The sequence below is a fragment of the Molothrus aeneus genome, chromosome 6 (assembly GCF_037042795.1).
Source record: "Molothrus aeneus isolate 106 chromosome 6, BPBGC_Maene_1.0, whole genome shotgun sequence".
Taxonomy (NCBI): Eukaryota; Metazoa; Chordata; class Aves; order Passeriformes; family Icteridae; genus Molothrus; species Molothrus aeneus.
Window position 1 is genome coordinate 60,602,826 of NC_089651.1, and position 16,991 is coordinate 60,619,816.

A 16,991-nucleotide genomic window follows, 5' to 3' on the forward strand; every position below is an offset into this window, starting at 1 on the left:
CCTGGAGGGAGGGACAAGTTCAGAGCAGGAACAAATCCTCTGCAACTGCAAACCAGCACTGGACACTGGCACAGTGCAGCTCTCCAGGAGATAAATCACTCCCTTCTTTCCAGCTGAGAAGTTCCTAAAGCATCACACTATTTTTGCCAGATTTTTTCCCCCCTGAAGGAATTACTGTGCTCCATCACTGCTGCGGGTGGCAGAGGGGATCAGCAGGAACAGGAATGTGCTGCTGGATGCTCTGATCCCCAAATCCTGAGCCCATTTTTTCCCTGTTAAGTCTGATCCTGCTTACCAAGCTCAGACTTCCCAAACACACACGTTTTTCTAACAGCCTTGCTCAGTCCCCCCACAGTGCTCCCAAATCATTCCAGCCCTGGCTTTTAGGCAACAAACATTGGGAAATAAAGCAGATGTAGAACCAGGACTGTGCTTGCACAACCTCTGTGCTGCTGAGGCAGGAAAGTCACAGCTGCACAATCCCCAGTTTGAAACCTTAAAGCACCAAGAAGTGTTTCCTTAGCTCGGGCTAAGGTTTTACCAGAGCTGAGGTGAATCCTTTATGTCTTGATCCCATTGTGGGTAATGCCCCAGGCCTCAGTTTCCAAAGACAAATTCAATTTTTACCTCAAATGATGCCACTACTGACTTGCAACAGCAGCTCCTCCTTGGAAACCAGTTTGAGGATGTTCTAGATAGTTCAACTTGAATTAACCTCTGTGTTTATGTTCCTAAAGCACATTTCTGCCATAATACATACTGAGAACAAGGTGGATTTTAGCAAACTTTTTCTTTACTAAAGTCTCTTGTTATAAATTACACAAATAACTTTATAAACAAATCCCCCCCCCGCTTGCATTTTGTTTAAAGTAATAACTTTATATCATACAAATAAAGAAATTTCAAGTATGAAAAGTGCATTATTGCAATAATACCTCTTTGCAAGTCCAAAAAATCTTGGTTTAGAATAAAACTGTAAAGTGTAAAAAAGGAGTAAAACAATCAGTGCCATCTATTCATTCAAGAAGTCCAACATCTTAAAAATGATGCTTAGTGTGTTGCAGAGGCAGATTTACATCTGAAAGCAACATGTAATTGAAAAGAAGCTATGTGTGTTCATTGTTCTGCATTAATTCTCATTCTGGTTTTTGTGTGGGGTTTTTTTTTTCCTAGTTTTCTTCACCTTTCTTGGCAGGAATTCTCACTACAACCAGTTCTTGTCCTCAGCTATCAGCCATTCTGTGCTGCTGCCACCTGCATGGTGCCAAGATCTTCATCCTCCTCATGCATCCTCTTCAAACTTCCTGCAGGAGGCAAGAGGGAACTTCAGCCAGGGCAAACCAGGACATTTAAACACTTCACAATGAAGTTTCAACTCAGCTTGCACACCTAAATCCCAAGAGTTTGGGATTCTGCTGCTAAAGGTTTGAAAAATGCCCTCACACCCCCAGCAGAAGCTTCTCACCTGTGCTGCCAGGTGGGACTGAGAGGGATCTCTCCAGCTGCAGAGGTGACATCATCTGGATGGTTAATTTTGCTAGATAGATGGCTTCATATTCCTGGAAAGGTCCAGAAATGTGGATTGGAATTACTCTGGCATAAAGCTTTGTAAGGATGAGCAGGGCCAATTCAGGGAGCATCTCATATTCAGGCACAGATTTGGGAGGAGGAGAATTCTTTGTTGCTTTGTCATGAATGACAAAAACCATCAGGAAGTCAGAGGAAAAGAAAAGTTCAAGGATGACTAAAGAAATGGCTTTAAGGAACAAACAACATTTCCTTTGCAGCTTCTTCAGCATCAACCAAGACATTTCAGAGCCTCTCAATCACTGCACAAACCAGGACTTTTATTTCTCCTCCATTCCTGGATTTGCTTTGTCCAAAGCTTAACTCTAAGGAACTGGGGTGCCCACTCATCTCCCTCCCAAGCTTTCCTCCAGCTCCTGACATTTCTTTGAAGCATATTGTGTAAATATCTATTTGGCAGGAAGATGATTCATTAAATGGCTTTTCAGTTATGATCAAGAATTTTAAAAAGTCACCTGAAGTTGATGGACAAATCCAGCATTAGGATTAATACAGAATCTTCTTTCTTGGACATAAGTAAATGCATCCCTTAAACAGAGAAGAAAACACTTCAGCAAAAAAACATATAAAAGTCTCTGTGGTTTGAGCCTTCCTTCAGATTATCAATTTTTCAGCACTACAGAACTTCTAAACTCTCCCCAGAACTGGTTTTAAACTGAAATTGCTTGGCCAAAGCAGGAAGCAGCAGCTGCACAATTCTGTCTGCCCAGCCCAGTGCTCAGCTCACTTTCCTGTTCAGCCCCTGGGGCTCTCCCAAGGTTTTATCCATGGATGGAGGCTGGTGCCCTCATTCCCTGAGCAGCAGGTGCCTGATTCTTATAGAAAAAGGGTGTAAACACAACTGCAGTGAAGGAAAATGGAATCATCAGCTCCTGGTAAAGCCTTGGGTGAGGCACTGAGACTGAGTGAAAACACAACAGTTCCTGTTCCCTCCAAAATCATTATTCACTCACAGCAGCTGAATTAAAACTGAACAGCTCTTCTTACCTGTACTTCACCCCAAATGTTTCCATTATGTATGCAATAACTAAGGCAGCACTGCAAAAAAACAAATAAAAATTAGTAAAATAGCTTTTAATTGTTTAAAAACTACTATTATCAGGGTGGATCATTTCCTACCTTCTAGAAATCCCTGCATTCCCATGGACAAGAACTTTTCCTGAGAAGGAAAAAAAACCCCAAATTAACCATATTTGTATAAACTGAATAAAATTCTTTGAAATGTGGTTTTCCCTTGTTTTGGAGAACCAGGAAGCAGCAAGGCACACCCAAATAAAACAGGTGTTGTGTTCCTTCAGCCTGAATTTCTAACTGCACTCTGGGATCCAGAACTGGGATTGCTGCTCCTGTGAGGATTCTGAGGGACACAATGGCCACAATGCAGATTTCGGGTCCTACATTTGAGAGGGGACAAGGAAACCTCAAGCACAGAACTCAGCTGAGTTTCTTGTGAAAAAACCCCAAACCCCAGAGGCTGATTTTCCACTTAGAGGCAAAGGAAAGAACATTTTGCTCTGAATTTGTCTAACAGAGTTCAAATCAAGCATAATAAACCTCCCAAATTTAAGAAAAGCTCCTATTTAAGAGCCTCTAATCCACACCCCAAGTTAGTTTTAGTTTTATGAGGGGAAAGTTAATATGATTTTACCTCCACTTTGTAAACTTCCATCAATAAATTCTTTAGTCTGAAAAGAAAAAAAAAATACAAGATTCAAAGTTTCAGATTATTTTAAGTGCAAGTAGTAGTAACACCTAAATTGGGTATAATTTTTATATCAGTGACAATAATGCACCTTTATGCAGACTTAAACCCCACTTCAGCTGGACATTTGTATTTCTTTTGTACTTTAAACTATTCCTAAAATTATCAGTGCAAAACCAGTGAAGGCACTTTAGGGTTTTTTTGGTGGAAGAAGGAATAAAATCCTTTTGCTCAGTTGCAAACTGGACTAAAATAAAGACACAAACCCACAGCTCAAAATCAGGGGTTTGTTCCAATAATGGGCATTGTTTAATTTATGAGTTACTTTTTAATTCCTCTGCAGCAAACATGTTTTAAGCCACTGGAAAACTTAGCTATTCTTTTGAATTTGATACAAGAAATGTAAATATTCTTGGGCTCAAATAAAAGTTTCCCCCAGGTCAAGGGCCCCAGAATTCCCTCATGACCAAATCTCTCTGTTTTGAGGCCAGCCTTTTTTAATTTTTATTTCTTTTTTTTTTTGATACCACAACAAGAAGCAGCTCTTACAACTCCACCTGTTTCCACACTTGTAAAAAGGAGTTAATTACACTCATTAAAGTGTCAATAATAAAGTCAGGAGCTGGCAGCACTTCCAGGTGCCTGAGGCTGAGTATCCCAAATGTGAAACTGGTATTTGTTAGTTCAGAAAACTCCTGGGGATTTCCCTTCCCAACCCATCCACTCACCATAGGGAAAAATCGGATTATATTCTCCACTGGATTATCTGCAATATCCAAGACTAAATACCTGCAATGAAAATTTCCTGTGAGTTCACAACACCACAGAGCTGCAGGAGGAAATCAGCACAACCTTTAATTCCTGCTCTGAGCTCCAGAAATTCAACCCAGAACCTGGTGAGGAAAGGAGTGGGGGAACTCCTCCAACACCCCTGACAGATTTCCCCTCTCAGAAATCCCTGAAAACTGAAAACTCTTAACTGCAAATTACAGATCAATCTCATCTGCAGATTCCTTCAGGATGAATAAAATTCATGCTTTGGATTTCAAGACTTTCTGCACCTCAGCACATTTTTCAAATAATTCCAGACAAAGTGAAAATATTTGGAAAAGAAAGAATTTGGAAAGAACACACATACACACAAAGGAATCTTGGTCATTTCTCACCTAAATAACTGCTGGAAGTTTGGTTTAATAAAATTTGCTTCAATGTTCTGCCGTATGCATATTACATGGGTTATTCCATGTTTCTGGAGTATAGGTAGCTGTGGAGAAAGAAAAAAATATCTTTTTTAAATTACAGATTCATCTAGTAGACAGCAGGAGATAAGGAAATAATAATTATTAATAATAATATAAAGAAAAGCTGAAATAAATAGACTAGTAATAAATATATTCGTATATTATACTACATTATACATATAATTATACTATTTATATAATTCTATTTAAATATAAAAATGACTATGTGAATATAAATAATAAACATATAAAATATGTATAAAATATATATGTAATAAATATATATTTATATATAAAATATATCAAATATAAGATAAATATATGCATAACTATATAATAAATATATAAATATGTATATATTTTATATATAAATAGAAATATTAATAAAAATAAAAGCTGTATTTGGATACAAAATAGGAAAATAGAGCTCTATCAAGGCAAATCTGAGCTGGTTTTCTGGAATTCAGAGTGTAAAAATATTGTTTTTCCAAAAGAAAAAATGACAAAACAGGAAGGCATCCAATGAAGTTGTTTGTCTCTCTCCATCTTTCACTTTGCCTGAATTTTCAAGTCCCTACATGAGAGAGGAATTTGCAGCCAGCACTGGATTCTTGCTGGAACCAGACCATGGAAATAAGATCATTTAAACCATGAGGCAAATTTGCAGAGCCAAGCTGTGCCTGAGCAGTGCTTGACTTTATTGTAATTTAATTTTCCTTCTTTTAATGTCTGTGTGTGAGTTCCCAGTTCTGGCAGGTCTTGCAACACTTCAGCAAAGGAAATAGGAATTGGTAAAGTGTCTCAAATAGCTTAAATTCTCTAAGAAAAATTATATTTAGGGCTCAATTTTAATACAAATAGCTCAGACCATTCCACAAATGCAGCACATATTCCTTCCACTTTGGCATTTTTCATGATCCAGTTCAGAACTGCAACCAAATTTACACCTCTCTAGAGCAGATCTCCACAGTAACAAATCCAATCACCACAGCAAAGCTTCCCTGGGAGAGAATATTCTGAAAATCATACCTTGCTTTTCATAGCTGAAGAATATGGGCCTAAAAATAACCCAGGTAAGATTTCCTAGGAGGCAGGAGAAGAACAGACATTCAATACCAACTCCAGATGATTTGAAATAACACATTTCGCTCAGAACATGGACACAAATAATTTACATACTCCTGAAATGTGTAATCAATGTCATTTATAGCAGGACAAGGAAAAAAAAAATTGGTTTGGCAGGATAAAAGAAACATGATCTTGGTGCTGGAGATCTTGTTCTGGACCAGGAACAACGTCCTTGGTTTGGATTAAGCTCCAGGTTGATTCCTGCATCTCACCCAGCCCCAGATAAAGGGAAGGGAACTCTTAACTTGGTTTATTATCCTGTCTTCTAATTAATTCCAAATTGCTCTGATGAGAAGAGATACACACATGGAAATTCCTCAAGCTTTGGCCTAGCAGTGGGAAAATATCAGTTTTGAACCATTTATCTGCCCACCAATGAAGATATGCAGGTGTGTAAATCTTCTCTTTTGCAAAGATTTTTGATTGACACCATGATAGGAAAATTTTAATTGTCCATCCCACTGGAGAACACTTCCAAGCCTAAGGTAGAAGGCAAAGCTTTAGTAATCATCTAAAAACATGCAGAAAGACTAAAATTTAATATTTGGGGGACTAAATTTAAAGACTAAAATTTAATATTTTTCTGTTTTAGTACCTCCACCACAGAGATGCAAACACACCTGTATTCCAAGCTGGCAAATCCTCACTTTAATTAACTAATTAATTCTGTCTCCCATGGTGCTGCCTGACACTTTACAGGTAAAGACTGATTTTGATACCAGCTCTTTTTTCTCCTCATTAAATGCTCCATGGGTTTTGCCTCAAACAGTAAATAAAAGTGTCCTACCTGCATCTCTCTCCTCATGGGATAGGTCCAATCCTTAAAAAAAAAAAAAAAAAATTAAAAATAATTATTTATACAACAGAGAAAAAACCATTAAGGCAGAGATGTGGACATGCATTTTATAGAAAATAACCACGAGTTCTGTACAAGCTCCCTGCTGCCTTTCCAGCACCACCCAAGTGCAAGGAACACTATTTGGGAAGTTCATGTGAAGAAACCTCAAGTATTCTACAAAAAAATCCTTAAGGCCGGAAAAGATCCTTATCAGCTTATCCACACCTCAGCTTTCTGCTGAGAAACGTCTCTCTGAAGTGTGGAGAGGAGAAAAGAGAAAGGAAAAAAGCTTTAGAACATTCTGTACTGGTAAGAGAAGCAAAGGAATTCCTTTGGCTGATGCATTCCTGCAGCCACTGAAATAACAGGAGATAACAAGCAGAGCAGGTGACTCCCTTAAAATCCACACTGCCTCACCTAATCCACTCGGAATATTCAGAATTCAGCTCAAACAATTCCAGCAATTTGTGCTCTCCATGGCCACAGCAAGCCCTCAGTGAGTGTTTTATTTACTCCTCACACAGTCAATAAAACACTCCTGCCCCTGATCCTGCTGGTCATTCACAGCCCAGACCTGGGAGGGCTCAGCTCCCATTCCCCATTCCCAGCTGCCCAGAGCAAACAGCAGGATCAACATTTCCATCCTCTGCTCCACTCTGCAGCTCTGCCAGAGCTGAACAGAAACTGCTCAGGCAGGGAGGGACTATTCCTGTCTTTCCTTGCCTACAACTCCCACTGGCCTCTATTAACAGCCTCTTACTCATTCCTTGACCCTCACACATGAAGGAGTTGGAGCTGAGATCCCAGCTACCATCTGGAGGTAAAAGAAAAAAAAAATAATAAAAGGAATAGTCAAATATATCCAATAGACTGCATACATTTATTTACATAACTCTGTTGTTTGATTCACAGCTAAGAAAAACCTTCCCCTATGTCCTGATGTCCTCAGAAGCATGGGGAAGTTAAACATCAAATATTGCAGCTGGGAGGGGAGGTGTGGATTACAGCAGGGAGGATCCCTTCAACTGCAGCACTGCTCACCTGAGCACCTGCACCTGTCCCAGTAGCATTAAATTCACATTAAACCTCTTTTACCAACACAATAAAAATCCTGTGCTTCCCTCAGACACCTCCACAGTGCACAGGGAGGATTTTCCAGCTCTTGGTTGTGGAATTAAGAAGGATTTTAGCATCAGTAAAGTTATTCTGGAAAAGCAGGCAAACAAACATTAAGCCACTCCAGAAAATCCTTTGGATAGCACCTAAAGTGGCAGCACAAACAGGGAAATAAAATGCACTGAAATGGGCTTTGCTGAAGACACACAAGTAGCTAAATTACTTCTGCATGTTCCAGCTGGAATAATAAACTGCTGGAAGCAGAAAGGAGAAATGCTGTGACAAAAGGATGATATTTACAGAACTGTATCCTTGAAGGGGGACCTGAGAGGATTCAGCACAACCCTGCTGGCTTGCTCTGCACACAAAAGCATCATTCACCTCAAAAAGCCAGAAAATCCCAGGTTTGTCCAAGTCTAAAACCAAGCCTAGGAAAAATAAACTCTGAAAAGCTTAAGTTGCACTCCAGGAATATACAAGCACTTTAGCAGGTTTATTACTCTGTTTGTAGAATTTAGAAATCTTAATCTGGAGCACAATGAAAACACAAATTCATCACTATTTTGGCTTAAAAACACATTGGAAATGTTCCTTTCAAATGCATCAGAGGCAGGAAAATTTTAGCCCCAACAACTGTAAACTGTGCAAAATAAATAGATAAGAATTGAGCAATGCAAGTCCAAGGGGAACCAAATCCCAAGAGACAGCACAGATGTTCTGAACAAGAAAAAAAATCACTACAGGCCCCAGACATTGGTCTTTAGTGCCCTCCAAGAAGCAAAAAATACAGTTTCCAATGGGATTTAGTCTGCAAAATAACTCTGAAAGGGAGTGTTTAAAGAAAACATTTAATCTGAGACAAGTACACAAACTACTGAAAGAATGATTTTGGTGACTGCTGACAGCCCTCCAAGGCTTTCAAAACCAACAATGCCAGATTATTCAAATGTTATGCAAAGTTATGTAAAAATCCCAATCTATTAATGGGGACTGAAGCCAAGCACAGGTTCCATTTTAAGGAATTCATTCAGCAGCCAGGTTTTCCACACTGTCTGCAGCACCAAGCAGACAAAAAACAACGGAAAGCTTCTCTTTTGATCAGATCAAATGCAAGAATTTTGCTAAGAAAACAAAGGGTGATGCCAGAGGTGGAGGAAAGAACAGCATTCCTTGCTGCCAAGGATTTGGGAGCTTCTCCAGAACAAGTGACAACTCACTGGAAGCCTCACTCATCCATACCTGCAAGACACCAAAGAGATGGAGTGGAAAAAAAATAATCCCTAGAATTCCAAAGTTTGAAAAATGAGCCACTCCCTTTGCCAGATCTCCAGGAGAAGGGGGAATAAAGCACATTCCAAAGTCCTTCCTTCCCCATCCAATCTCCAGCTGAATAAATGGAAGCCATGAATTAATAGGTGAGATTTGTCCACACTACAAAGAGCTTTTGGTATCCAATATATGTTAGCTCTGCCAAAAAATCTGGGTTATTTTGTCCATATTTTGCCACAGATACACCTGCTCTTCCTTACAACAGTTTAATGGCAAAAAGTGATGTGGAATTTTTTTTTTTTTTTTTTTGTAACAGTGCCCTTAATCTAAAAAAATTTATCTTATGATTTTTTTTTTAAATGAGTTTAGCAGGCCTGACATTGAGAGTCTGGACCAAAGCAAAGAGGGTTTTTAAACACACCAGCCAACCTGCATCTGCCTGTCCAGAAGGAATGCAGTGAAATGGATGCACGTGACACAGCTCAGCTGCTCCCTCACCGACAGCTGAAGCCTGCAGACCCATCTGATTTTCACACATAAAAGGTACAGCCCCAGCCTTTGTCAGAGCTCAGCTCTGGCTGCAATCAAGCCCAGTTTAGGATGGTCCAGCTCCTGCTGCCCTGTAATTAACAGAGCCTGCAAAGCACAGGCTGGCCCAGGTGAAGGGAGAAGCTCTCAGAGATGCTGCAAAAATCACCAGGAAGAGAAATCCAATCGGGAGTTAGAGGAGATGACCTCAGGAAGTCTCTTCCTGATTTTCACTGTTGCTTTTCACCTGCTCAGCATCACCCACCCCCTGCAATAACTCCTCCTGCTTCCCAGACCCCAAACCCTTTGGAAAAGCTGCACAGAGCTCCCAGTAAATCCTCCCTGCTCACTCCAGGTGCCCAACCCTTTCCCAACTCCCAGTTTTTTGTTGTTGATTTATAGCATCACTTCCCTCTCCACACAGATTTCTCTCCCCATCACAATCCATCCTGCACGATGGATTGTGCACCTCAACACCCAGGGCTGGGAGAATCCCCTTGCCCGAAGCTGTTTCCCTGTAACACTCCAAGCCTCTCCTCCAAACCTGCTACAGGGTTCTCTCAAAAGTTGTGAAGCTGGAGCAGCAGAAACTGTTACAGCAGCACAGCCAGGGGCTCTGACCTGCTGCAGCTCCTCCTCTGCTCTGGCCAAGCGAGCTCCTGGCTCTGCCTTGAACACTGCACAGGAAATTCAGATTACAGCCTGTGTTATATCAGAATTCAGGTTACAGCCTGACCGTGCTATATCAGAATTCAGATTACAGCCTGACTGTGCTGTATCAGAACTCAGATTACAGCCTGTGCTGTATCAGAACTCAGATTACAGCCTGACCGTGCTATATCAGAATTCAGGTTACAGCCTGACTGTGCTATATCAGAACTCAGATTACAGCCTGACTGTGCTATATCAGAACTCAGATTACAGCCTGACCGTGCTATATCAGAACTCAGATTACAGCCTGTGTTATATCAGAACTCAGATTACAGCCTGACCGTGCTATATCAGAACTCAGATTACAGCCTGTGTTATATCAGAACTCAGATTACAGCCTGACCGTGCTGTATCAGAACTCAGATTACAGCCTGACTGTGCTGTATCAGAACTCAGATTACAGCCTGACCGTGCTGTATCAGAACTCAGATCACAGCCTGACCGTGCTATATCAGAATTCAGATTACAACCTGACTGTGCTATATCAGAACTCAGATTACAGCCTGACTGTGCTATATCAGAACTCAGATTACAGCCTGACCGTGCTATATCAGAATTCAGATTACAGCCTGACCGTGCTATATCAGAACTCAGATTACAGCCTGACCATGTTAGAGAGAGCAGGATTGCATCAACTGCCAGCAGCAGCATCATCCCCCTGCCCAGGCTGCAGCTTGGATCGGGGCTGGCTCCTGATCCCACAACAATGACCTCCACACAAAGGCTTTCATTCGCACGCAGCTTTAAGGGTCATTCACACATTCACAAATGAGATCGCACCTTGGGTTTGAAAGCATTTTACACATTATTTTACACAGCAAAGTGGAGGAGAGGGATGTTATCATCAAAGAACAAAATTCTCAATCGGTGTTTGTAAAATGGAACAACTGCAGAAGAAATCCTGAAATAATAAAGCAGTAGCAGAGCACACTCACTTGCCATTTTTTAATAAGAAAGGAGACAAACTAAATGAGGTATGAGGTACTGAAAAGGAAAATATTTGAGTATCACTGAAACATGTCACATCTATCAGTGTGAAACGTGGTACTTAATAGCCTCAAAATTAGCTACAAACAGGAATGAAGTGAAAGGTTGTGTCTTCATTTTCAGTCAGGCTTCGTGTTCTTGGACAGTTCTATTAAAAATATGGGGGATATTGGAGAAATAGAATTATTTCAGTTGGAAGGAACCTACAACAATCATTTAGTGCAACTACCTGACCAGTGCAGGCTCAATTATATATGTATTTTTTCCCCAGGTAGAAATCCTGGTGCAAGTCTATAAAATACACAGAATTAAACCAAATCCTTTAATTCCTGAAGGTGTGAGCGTGGCACTGCCATGAGCAGAATTCAAGGGATGTTTGGACAGTGCTGCTATCCCAAAAGTGGCTGAGGGCTGGAGAAAGGGGCAGCAGAAAGGGTGAGGTGACAATGCCACCCTTGCACAGCTGCTCCATCCCAAGGCCACCACACTCAGCAGGGATGGAAGCAGATTTACTGGGAATTCTGTTTGTCAAGAGCACTCAGACAATGGGAAGGCCCCACCAGAGACATTTTTTGGTATTGAAAATGCAAAGGAATACAAAAACAGGAAGGTGGAGAAGAGAGGGAGGAAGAGAGGGAGGGCAACAAGGAAAGAAGGAAGGGCAACAAGGAAAGAAGGAAGGGCAACAAGGAAAGAAATGCTATTTTAGCAGAGAGAAGCACAAGCCACAGAAAAGGATAAAAGATGAAACTAAAGGAAAAGTAGAAACAAAATTCCTGTTTATCCCATTCCCTAACACTGGTCCTACAGGCACCTCATTAAATACCATCAGCACACAGGACCAGCAGCACTGCTAAAAGCTTCCATCATATAACTTTTTTCCCAATAAAACTGGAAATAAAGCAGTGGAGGCAGAATCCTTCAGCTGACAGGAAGCACAAAGGGTTAGGGTTAGGGAGTGCCACACTTACACAGGATATCAGAATTGCTCCTAATGCTGCAGGAAGAGCTTTTCCCATGCCCCCTCTTTTTGAAAATCCTGAGTTGGGTTATACTGAGACAATCCTCATTTAGCTAAAACAACACAAACATGCCTTAACTCCCAAATTCTCCAAACTGCTCCTCTGTGCCTGTGTGGATCCCACCAGGCCTCCCCTGGATGGGAGGCACAAATGAATCAGGACTGAGACACTGCTCAACCCCAGCTGCCACAGAGCACTGCTCTGATTTATGCAAAGCACTCTGATAGTATCCCACTGAGCTGTGATCAAAATCTGTCACCTGATTTACATCTCCCAGCACAACACAGCATTTGTTCTCCATTTTTTGGGCTCTATTATGTGGGCAGGTAAAATAATTCTAATGATACAGGCTTCCTACTTATTTTAAAGAGTCTGCAGAGGAGGGGAAAAGCTGTGTTTTAAGGGGTTTGTTTGTGTTGCCTATCAAAAGTGAGAATAAAAAAAAGTTTAATAGATTTGTTCCACCTTTAGATAGGCTGCATCACTTCATAGTTAAAAAAAGCAGTCAGAAATACATTAGCATTTCAGACTAAATATAGCTGTCAAAAATGTAAATTTCTTTTTTAGAAAAACTCCACGTGCTAAAAAAGAACTCAGCTTTTATGCATAATAAAAAGGCAAATATGTCTGCTTAGTCAATAGGCTGCTAATTTAATTACAAAACCCATGGAGAGTCCTAAAAAAAATATAAGTACATCATGAATACTTGGTTTGCTCAGCCTGATTGCAAGCAAATATGCTTTAACAAAGAAATAAACTGGTAATTGTTGCTGTGTTCTCATTATATATATATACATATATATATACACACATATATATATACACACATATATATATCCTAGTCCTTTTTTTTTGTTTGTTTTGTTTAACATTTAATGGGAAAATAATTTCTGTTAAATTCCTTCAATTATTCCAGTCCTTACTGATCTTCTTTCCAGAAGTACTAATAAGCCAACATGTACTAATTGTTATTAACCTGACCTTTTTAATGGGTTTTAGCCGTATTTTTTCCTCCCAGTATAAACATGTAACACAGAACTTCTCAAATTAAAGAAAGTTTGAGACCTGACCTTAGAAAACGTGCTGATTTTAGAAAAAAAAAAACCAAACAAAAACTCTAAGCTTAGAAATGGTTCCACATCACATATAATCACTATTACTCATAAAACTGAGATATTCACCATCACCAGACTGTAAAAGAACACACAGTTCACAGACATTCTCAGAAAAGCTTTGCCAGAATGATGAGTTCCAGGTTTTCTGCCATTTCCCAAGCTCCCAGAAGTATCAAGAGCCAAGAGGTTTAGAAATGCAGCAATCCCAAACACCACACTATGGATTAGGGACAGGACAAACAACATCCAGGCTGGAAAAGTGACCTATTTATCAGAGCCCATCCCTGCAGCCTGCCCCAGTCAATCCAGGCTGCTCTCTCCCCTCAACACTTCTCCTTGTGCCAGGAAGGAATGGGATGCTGTGCAGATTTGGCTTCATTTTTAATTATTATGATGATTATTAAAGCTGTGACATGGTTAGGAGTGTCAGCTCAGAGAAGGGAGCTGGGGGTGACACTTGGAGTGAGTTAAAGAAGTGACAAAGCTGCACTTTTGAGCAGCCAGGGATTCCCCAAGCTCTCCCTCCTCCCCTTCCCAGTATCTTGAAATCAAATCTGCCAAGCCAGCATTAAACCATCCATCACCAACTTCCCAAAATATGAGGGATTACTGCTCATTAAAGAGCCTCCCCACTGCAATGCACAGGAGCATCTTCTGCTTTCCAGGAAAATCCACTTTTTGTGGGCAGGATGATTTTAATTTCCTCAGTTTGCTTTTCCAAAGCAGTGTCTGAAGGACTGGGCTAAATCTCCTACACTTTGCTTTTAACAAGTTACCTCCACAAGAACTTTGACACCACTGGCTTTCACTTTCCTCTTTCCCCCACATGCTCCAGCTATTTATTATCTTCTATCAGAGCTCAGAATTTGCTGACATGACCTTGTATTTAGATTAAGTCAGACACAAATGCAGCATATTGAAAATAAGTTCTTACCAGTTTTTAGAATCAGTTCTTGAAAATCCCCACTATGTGAAGTTCTAACACACTACAAATTATATTATTTACAGACAGCCCATGCAAAAAGACAAAAATAAAAGCTACTCTGAAAGACACTGTACCACAATCTCAGTTTTCATCAGTTAAGAGTTGCTAGACTGGCACTGAGCTCTGGTTTAGTTTTTATTTTAACCCCACATTCCTCTTTAGTCATTTTAGATGAAAAGCCACCCAGGCTGATTTAGTTAACAAAACTGTGGATAACACGATTGGTTTCTCCAGAAAGAAAATATATTTAAAAACAAACAAATGATAAACCTCACAGGGTGGCAGATGATTTGTGTTGAGATGCAAAGTGATTACAACTTTGTGAGAACAACTACATGACTTGTAGCACCTCCAGAGCTCTGAAGTGATGAGGAGCATTAAATCCTGACAAAATAAAAAAAAAAAAAACCAGAACAAAAGGAGTCACTCCCATATTTCAGGTAATTTACCACCATAACAGCATTGAGCAATGCTGTTCAAACAGAAATAAATGCTGATGTTTAGAAATATGACAATCTACAGACGTCTGAAGAGCTCAGACACTCTCAGCTTCCCTCATGCAGGCTGTGACATTTCACATTAAATATTTGAGGCCACCAAAGGGGGGGGATGACAGTCGGGGACGTTTGTGACACACAAAAACAAATCAGCAGCGCCCAGGGTCAGCGCCGGGGAGTTCAGCCAAGTTCAGAAATCAGACACCGCGCTGCCTGTGACAGCGCACAGCTCAGCCCGAGCGCACATTGCCACCTGTCCTCGTCCGCAGAGAGCTCCTGGCTCTGCAAGTCCATGAAAACACCTCCCCGACGGACCCAGGGAGGAGAGGAGGGGAGGAAGGCACCGAGAGCCCGGAGGGGACCGGCAGGTAACTCCTGTGGGGCTGCTCACACCGGGACACGGCCGGGGGCCTCACCGAGGCAGGGGGACACACACAGGCTGTGACACACCGAACGCAGAAAGGGGCATGAAAGAGTGGGGGCCGCTGTGGGTGGGTAAAAGCCAAAGGAGATGAAGCGGAGGGGCTCGGTCCCCTGAATGTGAGGGTAGCGAGATTGCCCGGAGAAGCTGTGGCTGCCCCGTGCCTGGAAGCGCTCAAGGCCATGTTGGACAGGGCTTGGAGCAACCTGGGATAGTGGGGAGGCTTCCAGGCCGGAGGCACCGGGGAGCGGAGATGCCGGAGGGCTGCGAGGGCGATGGAGGGAGCAGAGCCCGACAGCGAGCAGGGGAGGGGAGACGCGGCCGGTGCTCGCAGGGGGTGTCAGCAGCACAGGGCGGGACACGGACCCGCGGCCTGCGATGGATCCCAGCGGGAATCCCGCGGGAAGGGGCGCGGGAGGCACCGCAGGGCGGGCAGGGCTGTGAGGGGAAGCCCCGGCGGGGCCGCGGGCCGGGCGTGTGCGGGGGGCCGGGACCGGAGCTCCCGCTCACCTCAGAGTCCTCTTTGGCCTGCGGCAGCGCGGGGAAGGCCGGTTTGGCGAGCTCCATGGCCGGGCGCTGTCCGGGCGGGGCAGGACCCGGGGCAGGGCGGCTATTTGGGCAGCGGGGCCGCGGGCTCCGGCTCGGGAGCGGCAGGAGATGGAGGCGGCGGAGGAGGAGGCGGCGGCGGCGCGCTCAGCCGCTCGCGCCCGGCCGCCATGCTGCTGCTGCTGCTGCCGCCTCTTCTTCCCTCCTCCTCCTCCTCCTCCTCTTCCCACCTCTTCCTCCGCCCCCTCCTCCCCCTCCTCCTCCCAGCCTCCCGCCCGCCCCCGGGCCCCGCTCCCCCGGCCCCCGCCCCGCTCCGCCCCGCTCCGCCCTCAGCGCTCTGCCCTCCCCTCACGGGCAGCTGCTGCCGCCGTTCGTTTAAGGAATCTGCTCGCTAGCCCTAAATTCGGGCTAATTCACCCCAAAGTTTCAGTAATGGACGCTTCGCCTGTTAGCGGTGACCAGGGCCCGGCTGGGAGCGCCTCACGCCATGGCGCGGCCACTGACGCTCCCTGTCGCCGTCCCCTGACATTGCCGAGGGCTCCTTCTCCTCACACGCCCGCTTCCATCTTGGCTCCATCGCTCATGGGAATGACGCTGCTCCCTCACATTTTAGCTGGCAACGCCAAGGGGGTCATCTCTGAGGTTTGGAGTCCCCATCCCTGGAGGTGTCCGAGGAACGCCTCAGTGGCCTCGGTGCTCTGGGCTGGGGACAAGCTGGGGATCGGTCACAGAAGGGACTCGATGATCCCAGAGCTCTTTTCCAATGAGCTCTGAATGACTCTGGGATCTCCAGTCTTCTCCTCTTGGTGTAAACGATGCCCTCAGACACCTCAGTGTTGGAGCAAGAACCTGTTTTTCTGCTTTTTGAGGTCTCATGCCCTGAGAATTCCAGGAGAGCTGGAGAGGGACTTGGGACAAGGGATGAAGGGACAGGACACGGAATGGCTCCCACTGCCAGAGGGCAGGGATGGATGGGAGATTGGGAATTCCCCCCTGTAAGGGCAGTGAGGCCCTGGCACAGGGTGCCCAGAGCAGCTGTGGCTGCCCCTGGATCCCTGACAGTGCCCAAGGCCAGGTTGGACAGGGCTTGGAGCAGCCTGGGACAGTGGAAGGTGTCCCTGCCATGGCAGGGGGAGGGACTGGATGGTCCTTAAGCTCCTTTCCAACCCAAACCATTTTATGATTCTATGAGATTTCACTTTAAGCTGCACTTTTTCTTTCCTTTGCCTTTCAGTGAACCAAAATTCTACACTGGAATTTCTGAGGGAAGCTTAGACAAAGCAAGCAAACTCAATGGG

General features: G+C 43.4%; 1 protein-coding gene across 1 annotated transcript; it reads right to left on the minus strand.

The window, feature by feature from the left end:
* Window positions 1-771: 771 nt before the first annotated feature.
* Window positions 772-15,910, minus strand: STYX (serine/threonine/tyrosine interacting protein). The gene is made up of 11 exons (XM_066552766.1): window positions 15,658-15,910; window positions 6,446-6,478; window positions 5,560-5,613; window positions 4,456-4,553; window positions 4,018-4,078; window positions 3,236-3,272; window positions 2,707-2,746; window positions 2,575-2,625; window positions 2,043-2,115; window positions 1,466-1,559; window positions 772-1,304 (listed from the first exon to the last, which is right to left on the minus strand). Exons 1-11 carry the CDS (start codon window positions 15,712-15,714, stop codon window positions 1,231-1,233), a joined length of 672 nt encoding a protein of 223 aa, XP_066408863.1. The 5' UTR covers window positions 15,715-15,910; the 3' UTR covers window positions 772-1,230.
* Window positions 15,911-16,991: the final 1,081 nt, after the last annotated feature.

What these genes read in the sequence shown, in the direction of transcription:
- STYX (XM_066552766.1), bottom strand. Translation starts at nt 15,714, where the DNA reads ATGGAGCTCGCCAAACCGGCCTTCCCCGCGCTGCCGCAGGCCAAAGAG. An exon ending in AATGCAGGGATTTCTAGAAG is followed by an intron (nt 2,626 to 2,706) that starts GTAGGAAATGAT and finishes GTTTTTTTGCAG; the next exon opens with TGCTGCCTTAGTTATTGCAT. An exon ending in GATTTGTCCATCAACTTCAG is followed by an intron (nt 1,560 to 2,042) that starts GTGACTTTTTAA and finishes GGACCTTTCCAG; the next exon opens with GAATATGAAGCCATCTATCT.